Source organism: Misgurnus anguillicaudatus, chromosome 8 (genome assembly GCF_027580225.2).
Source record: "Misgurnus anguillicaudatus chromosome 8, ASM2758022v2, whole genome shotgun sequence".
Lineage (NCBI taxonomy): Eukaryota > Metazoa > Chordata > Actinopteri > Cypriniformes > Cobitidae > Misgurnus > Misgurnus anguillicaudatus.
This window is the reverse complement of record NC_073344.2, coordinates 30,140,550-30,157,338: the sequence shown is the minus strand read 5'-3', so window position 1 is coordinate 30,157,338 and position 16,789 is coordinate 30,140,550. Positions and strand designations below refer to the sequence as shown.

Sequence of the window (16,789 nt, the reverse complement as noted above, 5' to 3'; positions counted from 1 at the left end):
AGCACAAAGTCAGGTAAGGGGAAAGTGCAAAGGGTTAAAGGTTAGAAGGTCAAAAGTCATGTCTCTAAGTGTCTCGTCCCTAAAGGACTGGCACATGCATGGATAGAAGGCAATTTAGATGCGGTGTTCATGCTGTAAATTGGTAAAAACATAGACACAGTTTTAATAGCAACACACTTTAGCAAAAGCACACATTCTGACACACACAATATAAATTAAACAAATTTCCATTGTTGTTTATATGTCTATGTGCATTTTTACATGCTTTAAGACAAACCATGTGCAAATTCATCATTCAACACCATTGCTGAGTATTCTCCCCATAAAATTGCAATTTTCCAAAAATTTAAAATCGCTTTGGTTTTCAATGTCACGAACATGCAACTGTGGATTAAGCAACACTACATAGACTCAGTGTGAAAACTTCTGCGACGCAAGCATTCACTGGATACACGTGCAGTGTGAATGCATAAAAACAACATAAAAAACATGCTGCAAACGCACAACTCACATATGGATTGTAAAACCTTTAGCTATGAGACTGGATCTGCCGAATGTGTAATCTATGTACATATATATCTATGTTCTGAGCTAGGGTAACTGAGTGGAGGGCTGGAGGCATGGGCTAATTCGCATATTCAAACATTGCAAAAAATTATTTTCTTACTTAGTCTTTTAGTCTTTTTTTCAGTACTGATTACAAACAAATATTACATTTAGATGTATTTTCTAAATGAGCAAAATGACCTGAGAAAATATCAAATTTTAGTGCTTTTGTGCATAAAACAAGCCAAAAAAATCTGCGGTAAGTAAATTTTTCTTGAATTTTTCTTGAATTTGGTTTAAGAAAAATGTTCAAGATTTTTTTGCTTGTTTTATGCACAGAATCACGTACATTCGACATTTTTGGTCTGAAAACCAGACCCACCCTCCCGGGTTGCTCCGCTCATCAAGAAAAAGCATCTTAATTAAAGAACTTTTAGATATTTTTACTGAAAACAAGACAAAAATACTAAGATTTTTTTTTCTTGAAAATCATTTTTTTGCAGTGCATTGGCAGATTTTTTAAAAAATAATTAAGAAATTGATTTTTTATAGTGCATCTATGGTCTGAGCTGGTGCGACTGAGTGCGACCTGAGGCGGGGACTAATTTGCATATTTATAGATCCACGTATACTAAATATTGCAAGGGTCGAGATTTTCATTTAAGCTATTTTAAAGCATGAAGAAATTATTATCACAATACATATGCGCAAAGATGAGTTTTAAGAGATAAAATTATCGATTACAAGGGGGCTTTTAAATATCTAAACCAAACACAAGACTGTAAACATTTACGCAAGAAACTGACTGGCAAGACAAATTCACAGACAACTTAGTTAAACAATGAACCAATCTATCATATTCTTTATTCTGACAGGAATACACCACACACACACACACACACACACACACACACACACACACACACACACACACACACACACACACACACGGATGTTCAGGTTAATCGCCACATTGTGGCAGAAGGACGAAGGTCATGCACTTCCTCTATACATCACCAAATAGAGCAAAACAGTCTGGAAGTGAAAACACTTTGTAAAATGTACCCAGATAAACTGATACCGCATAAACCTTTTAAAATAAACCAACCTAGTTCAGGTTGGTAATGATAAACCATTTCAACAACTTTCTCAAGTACAGTCTCTGTCGTCTCCATTATCACTGTTTTTAAACGTTATGAGGAAAGGTTGTTAAAAAGTGGGCGATAATTGTGGGGCTTTATTGTGATTCAGGACTGTGTACACCAAACCAACGATAGTAAAACTTTCACAGAGTGCTTCAGGAATGTTACTGGCTGTAACCGGATCTCACCTTGCTGTTTTGCAGAAGTCGGGTCAGGTGCTCAAAGCAGTTACTGTTGAGGAAGATGGCCTGCAGAACGGGCCGGTCCGAGCACTCAAACATGTCCTGGATGGTTTCTATGAAAACGGAGAACAGAGTTCAGTCAAGAACAGCAGTAAATGTGACCCGTGCAAGTAAATTAAGTCAAAATAAGCTTAAGTTATTTATATTTTGACGTTCTGTATTTAAAACTAACTTCAAAATGATGTATGATTTGTTGGATTTTGACAAAAAAAAATGACAGAGCTACACCTGTTTGAAGATAGAGTCAGAAAAGTCTCAATTTTTGAGAATTTTTTTTTTTTGAAGGTTTAAAAACAAAATCACAGCATCCATACCTTAAAATCACTGGTAAAACTAATAGATTTAGCACACAAAGTCAAAAAAAATATCTATAGAAATATATGTTCAACTTTTTTCTTTCTTTTATTGTTTGACTGACATTGAGACAGACAGCTTTAATATTTACTGTAATGCAAGGATCTAATATAATCTTACACAACAGATATTTTCCCAGTTAGCCAAACAGTTAACCAAATATTCACTTAAGACATAACAGATTATACCTGCGTGAATTCTTGTCAAAACAGATATTTTTGACAGAATTTAAAACTATAAATCTGGGTACATGTGTATATGGGTCAATGACATGACGTTAATTATTTTGTGTCCGTATGGTTCAATTAAATGTAAAAAGGTTAAAATTTCAAAATAAATTTGCAGATTACTTGCATACACACTGAAAAAATATTTTTTCTAAATGAAATAAAACCAGAAATGTTTAGACTTGGTGCTTAAAAAAGAGAATTTTAAGGACCAAGTCTAAACATTTCTGGTTTTATTTCACTTAGAAAAAATATTTGGGGGATAATTGCAAAAATGTCAATGTGGTGTAACCGGTCTGTATCAACTGGTGGTGTAACAAGTATTTTTTTTAAATAAATGAATAAATAAATATAATTATAAATAATAAATAATAATATGTGGAATAAAATATAATCATCTAGTTTAGTGTAATATGAATTTTTGACATACATTTTTTAGTGCTGGGCAAAGATTAATCGCGATTAATCGCATACAAAATAAAAGTGATTTTTGGCATAATATACGAGTATGTGCTGTGTGTAATTATTATGTATAAATAAATACACACACATTCATGTATGTATTTAAGAAACATTTACATGTTTATATATATTATTTATATTTTTATATATACTATATTAAAAATAAATTAAAAACAATTATATATAAGTAAAACAATTCTGAAATGAACATATGAATGTGTTTGTGGTTAAATATACACAATTATTAGACACAGTACACGCACATATATTATGCAAAAAATCACTTTTATTTTGTATGCGATTAATCGCGATTAATCTTTGCCCAGCACTAACATTTTTACATCATTTGTCAAAGATTATTCAGAAAACAGAGCTGTTGTCGGGACAAATATTACAAAAATGCATTAAACTTTACATTAAGAAATAACTAATAAAATTATATTTAAAAATATTTTTTATGATTACGCTTATGCCATCAAAGTGGATAAAATATTTAATATTTCTCATTCTTTGGCGCAATTGGCGGTTACACCATTTGACATTTCAGATCAATTCAATCTTAACTTTCATAAAAATGGTGCAAATGTAATTTTTTTATTGCATAAAATCAAAATAAATACGCTATGTGCATTAAAATAAACCAGACGCATGCTTTAAAAACAAGTTTTTTAAAAAGATCTTTGAATTTCTCATCTTGCCAAACCATTTTTGTCATTATCGGGTCGCGGGCTTGTGCGCGTGTGCATGCTTCAGATCTGTCAGTCAGCGCGAGGAAGATAGTTTTCAAGTTTTGTTGCTCCTAATAACTTTTTTAACATCAACAGGCCCTGAACTTTATCTCTCTTAATAGTTATTTTAACTTCAAGCTAGTCCTGCACTTCATTTTCTAATTCCTGCATGTTACAAATCGAAACCGAAATGTCAGATCCGCATGTGGATGAACACGCTTCTTTGCATCAAATTAAGAATTTAGGATGGTACACCTCTCAGACAACATCAAATAAAGATCATTTAGATGTTTAATTACTATTTAAAGCATTGGGATTGCTAGATGAGTGCTTAACGTACTTATTTTTTTTTTAAACTTCAATTTCAATTAAAATCGATATTTATACTTTTTTTTGCCTGTAGCTCAAAATTAGACCGTTAGACTCATTTTGCCAGCGCGGGTCACACATTTTTTTGAGTGAAAAACATCACTGTGGTAAAAGATCTTAATCTTAATTTGAACTGAATATTATCATAATAATCAAACTTTGACTATACATAAATATGAACATTGCGATATGCATACTGCATTTGGACATTTCAATCAGTATATTGTGCTGACTTACTACTAAGCCGCCGTACACCCACTCCAAAAAGTGATTGTGCAGAAACGTGCAACACTTACCGAGCATGTTCACCTGTAACGCCACAAAACGGCTCTCCCAGTGTCGGGAGCGGTGCGGGGACGGCCGACCTTTGACCTGTGCTGCTGCGGCAGGGTCGGAGTTGAGCAGTTTGAAGTAGCTCTCCAGCACAGAGCTGATCTCCACCTGTCTCTGATCAGAGCTGCTGGCCAGAAGGCTGTGCACCACCTCTCTCAAACAGCCCAGCGTCAGCAGCCCTTTCCTGTCCGGAGCCTCGCTGTCCCAATCCTCTCCGTCTCCATTCAGACACTCGCCTCCAGACAAAACTCCCAGCAGCACCTCCATCGTGGCCGGCGAGATGGCCAACAGAGCATTACGCTGACAAAACAGAAGACAGATCCTAAATATTATACTGTTGAATGTTTTGAATGCATCTCACATAGTAACTAACAGCCATGACATCATTGTATTTAATAAAATACTCAATTGTGATTGGTCAACTTGCTTATAAGTATTTTATATTTGTGGAAATTACTTTCTAACAAAACATTTCTTTTTTTGTCTATGAGTTTGTCTATCATCTTTGCTTTTTCAGGGCTTACCTGTCCACCTGCGACGATGGCTCCAAAAAGGTGCAAGAGACAACATTTAAGACTGTCCTTCAGATGCTCGCTCTCCTGAAAACACTCTAAAAGACACAGGGAATAAACATTGAAGGTATACTGGATGTGATTATGGGATAAACCACAGAAACATGAAGGCCTGCTGTTATATGCAATCGCTGAAGGCCAAATGATAAAGACATTACCAGAAGATCTAATCTAGAAACAAACAAACAAAAGCAAAACACACAATCTAGAAAAACAAAAGACTTACGGTAAAAGAAAGGCACAAACTCTACAGTAAGCGGTGCGGCTTTGAATTTCTGTCTGCTTTTTTCCACCGCACTGAGCTGTTGTCTGTAAAAACAAACAAGCAGACGCATTACTCAACACGACATGTAAATGTAACATCATACAGTCATGGATCATACTGCGCAGTTTCAAGCCTCACAAACGCATTTATTTCTGAAAGAAATCAAACTGAAGTTGTACTACATTAAATGCGAAAGCACATTTACTTCAACATCAAAAACGTTGCTGTAATTTGAAAAAGAAATTCTATGCTAAAAATATTTTAAATATTAGCCTGGGTTTAGCTTGACATTCATATTCTTGTTTCTTCACACTTACTAAATCATAAAGGAAACGCTTTGAAACATTTAAGCTTGGTCTGAAAGTCGCCTGTCATTACTAATTATAATAGATTACACTGAGGCTAATTTATTGTAACTTGTTAATGTAATTCCCAGCATTGTCCTGTTGGTGGCAAGTCCGCATTTGACTTATGACGCTTTTCCATTGCATAGTTCCCCACGGTTTGGTTTGGGTCGTGTCAGCTTACTTTTTGGGCGTTTCCACTGGGTGCAGTACGTAGTACCCGATACTTATTTTAGGACCACCTCGGTTGGGGTTCCAAAGGACGCAAGCTTATACCAAAACGTGACGCGAACACACTGTAGATCACTGATTGGTCTGAGAGAATCGTCACTACCAGCATCATCATTATAATGTAAAAGATTAGCTTTACCTTCATGCTAGCTTGCGCTGTTTTGAGTAAACCTGTTGTCATCCGTTTTAGCAATGAAAACATCCACATGTTGAGAATCAGGAACACCATACCAGTTTTTTCCAGACTTGCAGTTTGTGGCGGCACATTCGCGTCCGCATATATGCTTAAATGCAACTTAAATGAGGCGCAGCGGAGCGAATCGACTGAGGCCACGGGTGTTTGTACAGAAACTTGTGAGACAGATGTAGTGATAAACGCGATGTGCAAACATCTATTTGTGGTGGTCAAATTTCAATTTTGTGGCGGACTGAGAAATAAATAAACGTATGGGAATGTACAACGACGCTCTTACTTGTATGATGTCACAGCAGTAGGCAACGCAAATATAATGACAAGCCTATAATCTCTCCCACTCCGTAGTGTTACTAAACTCAATGGAAAAGCTAACCAAGCCAAAGTGAGGTGAGCTGACCCGACCTAAACTATGGGGTACTATGCAATGGAAAAGCGCCATTAAAGGATTATTCCACTTTCATAAAAGAAGTTGAGAAGAAATTAATTTTTTTGATGAAAATATTCCAGGATTTTTTCCATATAGTGGACTTTAGTGAACTTCAACGGTTTGCGTTTTTTAACGCAGCTTCAAAAGACTTGATTAAATGATCCCAAACGAGGCATACGGGTCTTATCTAGCAAAACGATCGTCATTTTCGCCAAACAATATAAAAAATATGTACTTTTAAACCACAACTTCTCATCTTACACTAGCCGTGTGACACGCCAGCGCAACTCTACATATTACGTAATCACGTTGAAGGGTCACACGTTACATATGTGAAACGCACACTTGCGGCCATTTTAAACACTAAACTGACACAAAGACAATAATTAATATCATTACACATACAACAACAACAACAACAACAACATCGAAACAGTCCTCATTCTCCACACTTGTAAACACCGTAATGGTAGGCTAGCATACATGCGTTACATTTTGAAGCGATTACGTAAAACGCAAGATCACGCTGGCGTGTCACATGGCTAATGCAAGACGAGCAGTTGTGATTAAACAATTGTTTTGCTAGATAAGACCATGCCTCGGTTGGGATCGTTTAGAGCCCTTTGAAGCTGCTTCAAACCATTGAGGTCCGCTAAAGTGCCCTATAGGGTGAAAAATCCTGAAATGTTTTCCTCAAAAACTTAATTTCTTCTCGACTGAACAAAGAAAGACATAAACATCTTGAATGACATAAACATCTTGGATAGCATGGTAGTAAGTAAATTATCAGATTTTTTGGAGTATTCCTTTAATACAGCGATGTGCGGTTTGATCAAGCCTACGTGAAGTTCTGCGATGCGAGTGATTAATAAGCACTGGTTTTGTATAATTGACATCATACGCCGTTCGGTCTACGCAGCGCTGCAGAAGTTTAACGCATTCCAGCGGCACAGCTGTGCTGATATAGAGCTACAGTGGGGCTCGAAAGTTTGGGCAACCTTGGTAAATATGAGCAAAGAAAACTATAAAAAAATTATCTAATGTTTTTTCTTTTAAGCTTTAATAAAAAAAATCATACTGCCATACTGAAACTTTAAATAGGACTTGGTTTTGCGGACATATGAAACGTAGAGGAGTATTTTTGGCAGTAGCACCACAATATGATATTGGATTAAAAAGTGCTCATGTCTGCAGTTAAATATACTGCTGGATCTTCATTGTTTTGAACCTACTTCCTTGACATATTATTCAGACACATGGTTTCATGGATTATATCAAATAACAACAGATAAAAAAGTCAAAACCTGACTTGCTCTGCTAGAAATCTTATAATGGGTCATGGTAAAATCTTTCATCAAGACATTGGTGCAAAACAAACATCAAAGTAAATACAAAATGGGTCCCTGACACAAAATCAAGGTCAATCAATTCATGCCCAGTGAGTATTAGAGAAAATGATTTATTTTGTAATGTAATGTCCTCTTCACTGTCAATTGTTTTACTTCAATGAAACATTATATTTTTGTGATTTTTTTTATTCACGCTTAAAAGAAGAAACATTATAGATTATTTTTATAGCTTTCTTTGCTCATATTTATCATCAAGGGTGCCCAAACTTTCAAGCCTCATTGTATATCACATTCCTACTTGAGCGATACTGCTTTAATATTGAACTATTTCGCTGTTTTTCAATGTTTCTTTTCTTGTCTTTCTTGTAAAGATGCTTTGAGGCAATGAAACAAATAATATACTAGTATAAATATACAAAAATTTTTACTTGACTCGATAAAGGAAACTAAAATATGTGAAGTATTTTTGTCATGTTCGGTGGCATGTGTGCTTGGAGTCCTGTTAAAATTGGGCCCCTGAAGCAATATTACCTGTCCTCAAATAACTTCTGAATCACATTAGGTGGGTAAAAAAATCTCTTTGCAGAACTTGCAGAACCAGTCGACATGTTTACATGTCAAACACAGCTGTGCGTCTCATTGTGTGTTTACAAAATGTGTGTCCACGTAGGACAGATTATAGTAGGACAACCTTTATATTACCCTGGACCACAAAACCAGTCATAGGTAGACGGTATATTTGTAGCAATAGCCAAAAATACATACACTTTAAAAAAACTTTGCTGCCTTACATTTTTTTGTTAAATCAACTCAGATTTACAAGTCATGTCAACAGAGATGAGTTGTCACAACTTATAAAATATAGTTGAGAAAAGTCAACTCACCTGTAGTTATAACAACTCATCTCTAGTGAAGATAAATGATAGTAAGTTGAAATGACTTGTAAATCCGAGTTGATTCATCAAAAAATTTTAAGGCAGCAAAGTATTTTTTATAGTGTAGTAAGGGTCAAAATTATAGTTTTTAAGGTCAAAAATCATTAAGATATTAAGTAAAGATCATGTTCCATGAAGATATTTTGTACATTTTCTACAGTAAATATATTTTAAAAATATATATTTATCATTTGTAATATGTGTTGCTCAAATCTTCTTTTGGACAACTTCAAAAGGCGATTTTCTCAATATTTCGATTATTTTTTTGCACCCTCAGATTCAAAATCTTCAAATAGTTGTATCTCGGCCAAATATGTACCTATCCTAATCAGATCTCCGCTTTAACCTAAAAAAAATTATTAATTTGAAAAAGTAAATAGTCATTTTGATTTCATGTTGAATCTATGTGTAAAAGCTGTGTAAACAGGTTTAATTTCCATATTTTCAAACATAGATCGAACTGTTAGGGTGCTAAAGGAAAAACACTTCTAGATTACTGTTCGTTTACACAAATAAATTAACTACACTGTGTGTTTTACCCTCATTAAAGCATGACTGGCATTTAATGCGTCACATGCATGTGTGAATGCATTTTTATGCAACTGACAGCTAGAAGTTTTGCAGGAACGTAGATAAACAAAACAATAGAAGTTTATGTAAGAGGTATAATGCACTTTGAAAGTGAAAATTTTGGCAGCGTATCAGAGACTCTGCATTGGTCGCATTTCTCACCCGTGTATGCGATGCCTCCAGTTGTGATAGGGATCGTAGAGACTCTCGCAGAAGGCCAAAGCGTGACGGACAAACTCCTCGGCTTGCGTCTGGTCTGCCAGCTCTTTCTCTTTAGTCCTACTCTTCAGCTAAAGACAGAAACAGATGCACGTTTGCATGAATTTACACAATTATTTGGTATCCCAAAAAAGGTTTCACATAATAAAAGCAAGAGGAAGAAGAAAGATATAGCAGACCTGTTGGATGTAAAGCGTTGTCATGGTGATGATGTGGTTGATGTAGGAACAGGCACCGATCTCCTCCACGTTTGACAGGTTCCTGCCAGAAACATCACACATGGGTGTCAGTCCAAACACTGCTTTTGTGTGTGTTTTGGTTTTATTGGATAGACTGCCGTGTGACAGCATTCGTTCGAGCTGTCAGTAAGATTCAGCGCCAAAATGTATAATAACTTACAAACACACTTGTGATTCAGTGTGTGTATAAACACACTAGGGGCTAAATTATGTCCATATTTAACCGCAGGTGGACGTCCATGTGAAATATGTTTAAGAAATATGTATGGTCATTTTGCTAAAACAACAAATCTGGTGGTGACCTAAGATTTTGCAAAAAACTGTATGTGTGCATGTGTATATGTATATGTGTGTGTGTGTATGTGTGTGTATACTGTATGTATGTGTGTGTTCGCGGGCAGCAGCTGTCTGTGAAGTAACACTTTAACATTGCAAGTGGAGACCTCTCTCAATCCCTCACCAGCAGTTGCTCACAGGACTCATGAAACATTAAAGAGTGATGATGTGTCCAGTTTCTGCTATTACCGAGATCGTGAAATGTACTTCATATTTCCATAACCGTCACCACAAATGTATAACACATTTTGTTTGTCCCATGTCTGTTGAATATTTGTAGAGGAAGAGACAATGTAAAGACTTTCTTTAGTTTGTTTAAAGCATAAACAAACTTGACAGCTGACATCCAACCACAACCTCTGTCACAAAACATACCGTTGCTGTTTCTCAATCCGAAGGCTGCAGCGTCCGGAGGTCCCATTTGTAGGCTGCATAAGTCTTATTTCAGAATATTAACAATTCTAAAGTTGACACTTATTCGAATAAGTTAATAGTAAATTGTTATAATATGCGAATGTAATGCTCAGTTAACTTTATTAAACCAAACTTGATGACGTATGCAGCCTGCATGTGCGACCTCTGCAGCTGCAGCCTTTGGATTGAGAAATGGATACATACTGTAGACAGCTCACCTCAACTAACCAGTTTACTTATGTGTTACCGACTACACATAAGAGAACTTATGTGTTACCGACTACAATATTTTAGTAACTCAGCTGTTTTTAATAATATGTAGCTTTTCCAGTATCAAGGTATTTTCTCTGACAACTCGCTATGATCAAATATTTAATTCCTGTATAAATCACACTGAGGTTATCATCAAATTCAATCTTACTGTAGATCTAGTAGCGGAACATGAATGTCTCAGAAACATATTTTTCGTAAGTAACAAAATAGTAATATCTTTACTGCTAATGCTGTTTGTTTTACTTAGTAATATAAATCTAAGTAATTGTTTTTTTAACTGTATGTTATGTAAATTTCTATTGACTTTTCTGTTTACTATTGTCCCCCAAAATCATCAGAAAAACTAATCCATATATCGCCGGTGGCTAAATATGTCTTTTGAAGCAAAACAATACATTTGTGAGGGAAAACGATTGGTATTTCAAGCTTTTTTGGAGATCGTTAATTCGTGTTTAAATGTAAACAACATTGTAAGTTGTGCATGATCCAAAATGGCGGCACTCTCGCTTCACAGTAGTATGCAAGACCATCATTGGTCCTTGTGAGTTTTGTGACTAATCGTCATACGCATCATGATGAAAAACGCAGTTGCAAGACTCGCGAGAAACAGTACTTGTCTTACATAGTGACGTGGAGACAACTTTGCCAGCAATTGATACGTTAAAGTAATTTTTTTATTTATTCATGTGCCCTCATAAACTTCAATCAACATCTGAAAATGTATTTCCACCCTCTTGTGCCTATCATACTCTGATGACATCAGCTAGACGGCTTGGGCGGGAGCATCTTTTAACCCCACCCCCTGCAACTGTCATTCTGCTGCCCATTTCTAAATGAAACGCCTACTTTTCTATATCCAATCAATTTACAATGGAAAAGATAGGCAACGCCCACTATTTTCCTCGTGTGATATTTCATTTGGAAATATGTCACAACATGTAAGTAAAGTCAATCGCAACTTCCGGTATACAGGGACTTTAAAGAGACAAATCTTTATTAGATTTTTACCGTTTTGGAATCCATTCAGCTGATCTCCTGGTCTGGCGCTACCACTTTTAGCATAGCTTAGCATAATCCATTGAATCTGATTAGACCATTAGCATTGCGCTCATAAATGACCAAAGAGTTCGGATATTTTATTAATGATGTTACGTAGTTCCCGAAAATAGTCCCCTGCTATTAAAGGTTACCAAAGTGACTATCTTCGGGCACTGCGTAACATCATTGCACCTGCTGCAGCCATGTTACGGCAGCAAAGTCCTTGATTATTACACCAGAATGAGAGTATAGTCCTAGCCATATCTGCCTAGAAAATCACAACTTTTAATTTTCTGTCGGTCTTAGTACACAATGTAACTACAGAAGAGTCAAGTTTTTAATAGGAAAAATATCTAAACTCTTGGCTAATGGTCTAATCAGATTCAATGGATTATGCTAAACTATGCTAAAAATCAAATGTTTCAATCTAGGGGAGCTGGAAAATGAGCCTATTTTCAAAAAAAAAAAAAAGTGAAGTTTCTGCTTAAGGTGAGTCATCTTTGGGTGAACTATTCTTTTAAGATTCAAAATGTACTTGATTTGGATAAACACTGATCTATTAGAAATAAGAGCTAAACAAAGTTAGCCACTTTTGGTTACCTTTCTGTAGACATTTTTTTTAAAGGGACATTATTTTGTATGTGGTTTATGTACGAGTTTATGGTTTACATTTGCATTTATGTAACTGGCAGATGCCAAAGCGGCTTATTGTGCATTATGAAGTGTACATAAGTCTAACCTGCAGATGACAATGAGGAACTTCAGGAGCAGTAAAGCCAGCGCCTGCTGCTCAGACTCCAGGCCCTCAGATGCTTTCTGCACGCACTGCAGCAGCTGCAGTCGCAGGACCTGCAGGATGTTATCTGGGAGCAGTGACATCACGGGGGGCGTGTCCTCCAGCCTGCAGTGATCACACACACAGTCACGTACAACACGCTAAATACATCATATATCATACTAGTATAGTCACCATTCAAAGCTGCTTTGCTTCTATTTAAACTAAGCTGACATCACAGCAAGACTGGATAGCTCTTGGTTTGACGTGTTAAATCCAAACTCTGTTTGCTTATTCATGTGTCATAACTAAAAGTCTCACGTGAGATCAAATATCCAGAAAGAAAAAAAAAATTTAATGAACTACAGAGTGGATGTTCTCACACGAATCTATCGCACAGCTTCAGAGGAAAATAGTACAAGTCAGGATGAACTTCCTGTGCTTTCATCCGTTCTGGAGTTTGACAGCTGTGTTCCCCATGTACTATGCATAAAAACTGAAACATCTCTCTTCATTACACAAAAAATATCAGCAGCAAAATGGGTCTGTAACAATATGAGTGACAGATGTCTGAGAGAGAGAGAGAGTAAGGGAGAGAGAGAGACACTTATGAGATCTGAGGAATCTTCTGGTACTGGAATGAATTTATGCTTTGTGTGTGAAAGTAGCACAGCTGTGAAGAGAGAGCAAAGACGAATAAAACCGATTCGATTCAATCTCTCTCTCACTGCATTACGTAATATCATCTGACAGACTAAGCACTTCATGATCACATGACCACAGCCGGGAGAGCGAGAGTGATTTTCTCATGCAACACTACCTCACAGCCATATAAATCCTTTACACATACACACACACACACACGCGCAGGCCTGGTTGGATTTTCTCTCTGTATTGCTGTCGTCTTGCATCAGAACGTGACCTTCATGTTTGTCAACGCCGATTTAGTAAACAAAAAGCCAAAACCTTGCTAGTGTTTGAGGATGCGAAGGTTGCTGCAAATATGTATTGCGAGCGCTTCGTCTATATTTGCTTTATGGAAGTAGAGAAAAGTCACATCATGACATACTGGTTTTCTACTGGTCTCCATGTGAGACGAACTGGCAGGTCAAAGTTCAACAGACTTGAACTTTGGTATGCAGGGGAATGAGAAATAACGTAGCAGGCACTGGCGTTTTTGGTCTGACGTGTTCGTATGCATATAAATGGAACTCAATGGAACGAAAACTGTGGTGTGACCACCCATAAATGAGTGGGTCTTCCTGTCTTAGTGGGCGGATCCACTGTCTAAGTGGGTAGGTCTTCTGAGCTTGACGGGTGTGTGTTCCTTTCTAAGTGAGTGGTTCTTCCTTCAGTGGGTGGAGCTTCTGTCTAAGTTGGCGGACCTGCTGTCTAAATGCTGTTTCACACGGTATGCCGCAAGAGTGGGCAAATCTCCGCAAGTGGGCAAATCGCGGCATGGCTCCAGCTTTTCTCTTGTTCCGGAAGCGTTTTGTGCAGCATTTAGTACAAATATGTTTATCTTTAACAGCGCCTGCATGAAGTGCCATGTCCGGAGAAGAGACAGGATTTTGGTTGCACGAGCAAGGCGTGTGTCTAAGTGGGCGGAGCTTCTGTCTAAGTGGGCAGACCCGCTGTCTAAGTGGGTAGGTCTTCTGAGCTTGACGGGTGTGTGTTCCTGTCTAGGTAGGTGGGTGATCTTGGCTAAGTGGGGGGGGCTTCTTTTTAAGTGGGTGGACCCGCTGTCTAAGTGGGTAGGTCTTTTGAGCTTGACAGGTGTGTGTTCCTGTCTAAGTGGGTCGGTCTTTCTGTCTGAGTAGGTGGGGCTTCTGTCTACGTGGGTGGACCTGCTGTCTAAGTGGGTAGGTCTTCTAAGCTTGAAAGTTGTGTGTTCCTGTCTAAGTGGGTTGGTCTTATTGGCTAAGAAAGTGGGTCTTCCTGTCTAAGTGGGCAGAGCTTCAGTCTTAGATGGGCAGACCTGCTGTCTAAGTGGGTAGGTCTTCTGATCTTGACGGGTGTGTGTTCCTATTTAAGTGGGTAGGTCTTCTTGGCTAAGTGAGTGTGTCTTCCTGTCTAAAGTGGGCGGAGCTTGTGTCTAAGTAGGCGGACCCGCTGTTTAAGTGGGTAGGTCTTCTGAGCTTGACAGCTGTGTGTTCCTGGCTAAGTGAGTGGGTCTTCTTGGATAAGTGGTCAGACCTTCCTGTCTAAGTGGGCAGATCTTCTGTCAAAATGGGTGGAGCCTCTGTCTAAGTGGGTGGGTCATCTGTCTAAGTGGGCAGACATTCCTGTCTAAGTGGGTGGGTGTTCCTGTCTAAGTGGGCAGGGCTTCTGTCTACATGGGTGGACCTGCTGTCTAAGTGGGTAGGTCTTCTGAGCTTGACAGCTGTGTGTTCCTGTTTAAGTGGGTGGGTCTTATTGGCGAAGTAAGTGGGTCTTCCTGTCTAAGTGAGCGGGGCTTCTATTTAAGTGGGCGGATCCCCTGTCTAAGTGGGTAGGTCTTCTGAGCTTGACAGCTGTGTGTTCCTGGCTAAGTGAGTGGGTCTTCTTGGATAAGTGGTCAGACCTTCCTGTCTAAGTGGGCAGATCTTCTGTCAAAATGGGTGGAGCCTCTGTCTAAGTGGGTGGGTCATCTGTCTAAGTGGGCGGGTCATCTGTCTAAGTGGGCAGACATTCTGGCCTAAGGGGGCAGACCTTCCGGCCTAAGTGGACAGACCTTCCAGCCTAAGTGGGCAGATCTTCCGACCTAAGTGGGCAGACCTTCCGGCCTAACGGTACATTCAGAAGTGGCGAAAGCGTTAATGCGTGACGGAAAGCTTGTCTGAAGCGTGGCCAACCGCCAATCACGGTGGCCGCAACACATGCTCCGGTCTTCCATAAACGTAATTGGCTGGCTGCCTGGGTTATTTGCATATGAGAAATGTTCAACTTCTGCCGCAAGCAACGACACTGACGCAGCGTTGACGGATCAACAATTCAGTTCGGCAATGCACGAGGTCACCCATTAAAAGTGAACTTCTTGTCTAAGTGTGTGTGTGTTCCTGTCCAAGTGGGTGGGCCTTTCTGTCTAAATGAACAACTTTTTGTCCAAGTGTCTGGGTTTGACCAGAAATCGCTAATTTGTGGGCCAGTCAAAGTTAAAGGGTTGTGGCACAGTGTGTTTGCTTTAGCAATAATGAACAAATTCACATACTGTTGGCTACGTGACTGTTCACATTTATAAAGTTTACCATTTTCCTCTGCTGACGGAGGTAAAGAGTTTTTTATGTGTCTGGCTTTACCTGCTGGGCGGTTTCTCGAAGTCCACATCCAGACATCTCTCATAGGATCCGATGAAAACCTCCAGCCAGAGCTTCAGGTAGTCTGGGTCCTTCTGTAAGTTACAGACAACAAACAGAGAAAAATTACGTATTAATCATGGAGAGAATTATTCATAGTAATGTCATCTATCAGGCACATTTCTTTGATTTATTTATCTAAGGTGTGTTGAAAAGTTCAGTGGGCCTATTGTCTTAACAGATACATGACACCTGACGCCTGACAAGCCGGCAGGTCTGCATTCCAACAAGAACCACCAACCTGCGAGACATTCCAGCGTTCCACAAAGAGGTGATCTTTCACCCGGATTATTACACTCAAGATTCCAGAAACATCTCTGAATTAAACATTCATCAATAGTCAATCTGCTAAGTTGCTGGTGTGTTCTGCATGCGTGTTTACGAAGACAAAATGCTTAGAAGAAACATGTGACACTCACCAGAAGTGGCTAGAGGGTGTCCCGAATGAAAGCGCCCATTTGTGTGGTCAATGTTTAAACTGTGTTACTGGCACGCCGTGGATACAAAAACTCAAAGCAGGAAATCATGCTCAAAAATTCCTCTCTATGAGATCATCGCAGTAGATTTCGTGCATGTCCAACAAAAAAAACTCACAATAAACTGACCATCAGGAGATGAGAACGACACAACAACCAAAAGTGCTTTGTGTTTTTTTTTTTACTTGACCGATCACAAAAGATCCAGTGAAACATAACTCAGTCAGTTTGTGTGTGTGTGTCAATGAAAAGCCCCATTCATGCGGCAAGACACAAATCTCTACTGAGTCCTGAATCTGGTCGGAGAGGGCACACCCTGTTTATTTAGAGCTCAGAACGGGCACAGCCTCGCCCTGATGCCTTACCAGCTGTGAGGGTGTGAGGTGATGTGA

The 16,789-nt window shown here is 38.4% G+C and overlaps 1 protein-coding gene across 1 annotated transcript in view; it reads right to left on the bottom strand.

The window, feature by feature from the left end:
• The window catches only part of nbeal1 (neurobeachin-like 1), a 73,231-nt gene that overhangs the window by 46,107 nt on the left and 10,335 nt on the right, over window positions 1-16,789 (bottom strand). Inside the window, 8 exon segments of the mRNA XM_073870698.1 lie at window positions 1,877-1,983; window positions 4,367-4,703; window positions 4,928-5,013; window positions 5,202-5,284; window positions 9,455-9,582; window positions 9,691-9,772; window positions 12,551-12,712; window positions 15,865-15,956. Of these exon segments, the coding sequence (XP_073726799.1) occupies window positions 1,877-1,983; window positions 4,367-4,703; window positions 4,928-5,013; window positions 5,202-5,284; window positions 9,455-9,582; window positions 9,691-9,772; window positions 12,551-12,712; window positions 15,865-15,956 (1,077 nt within the window).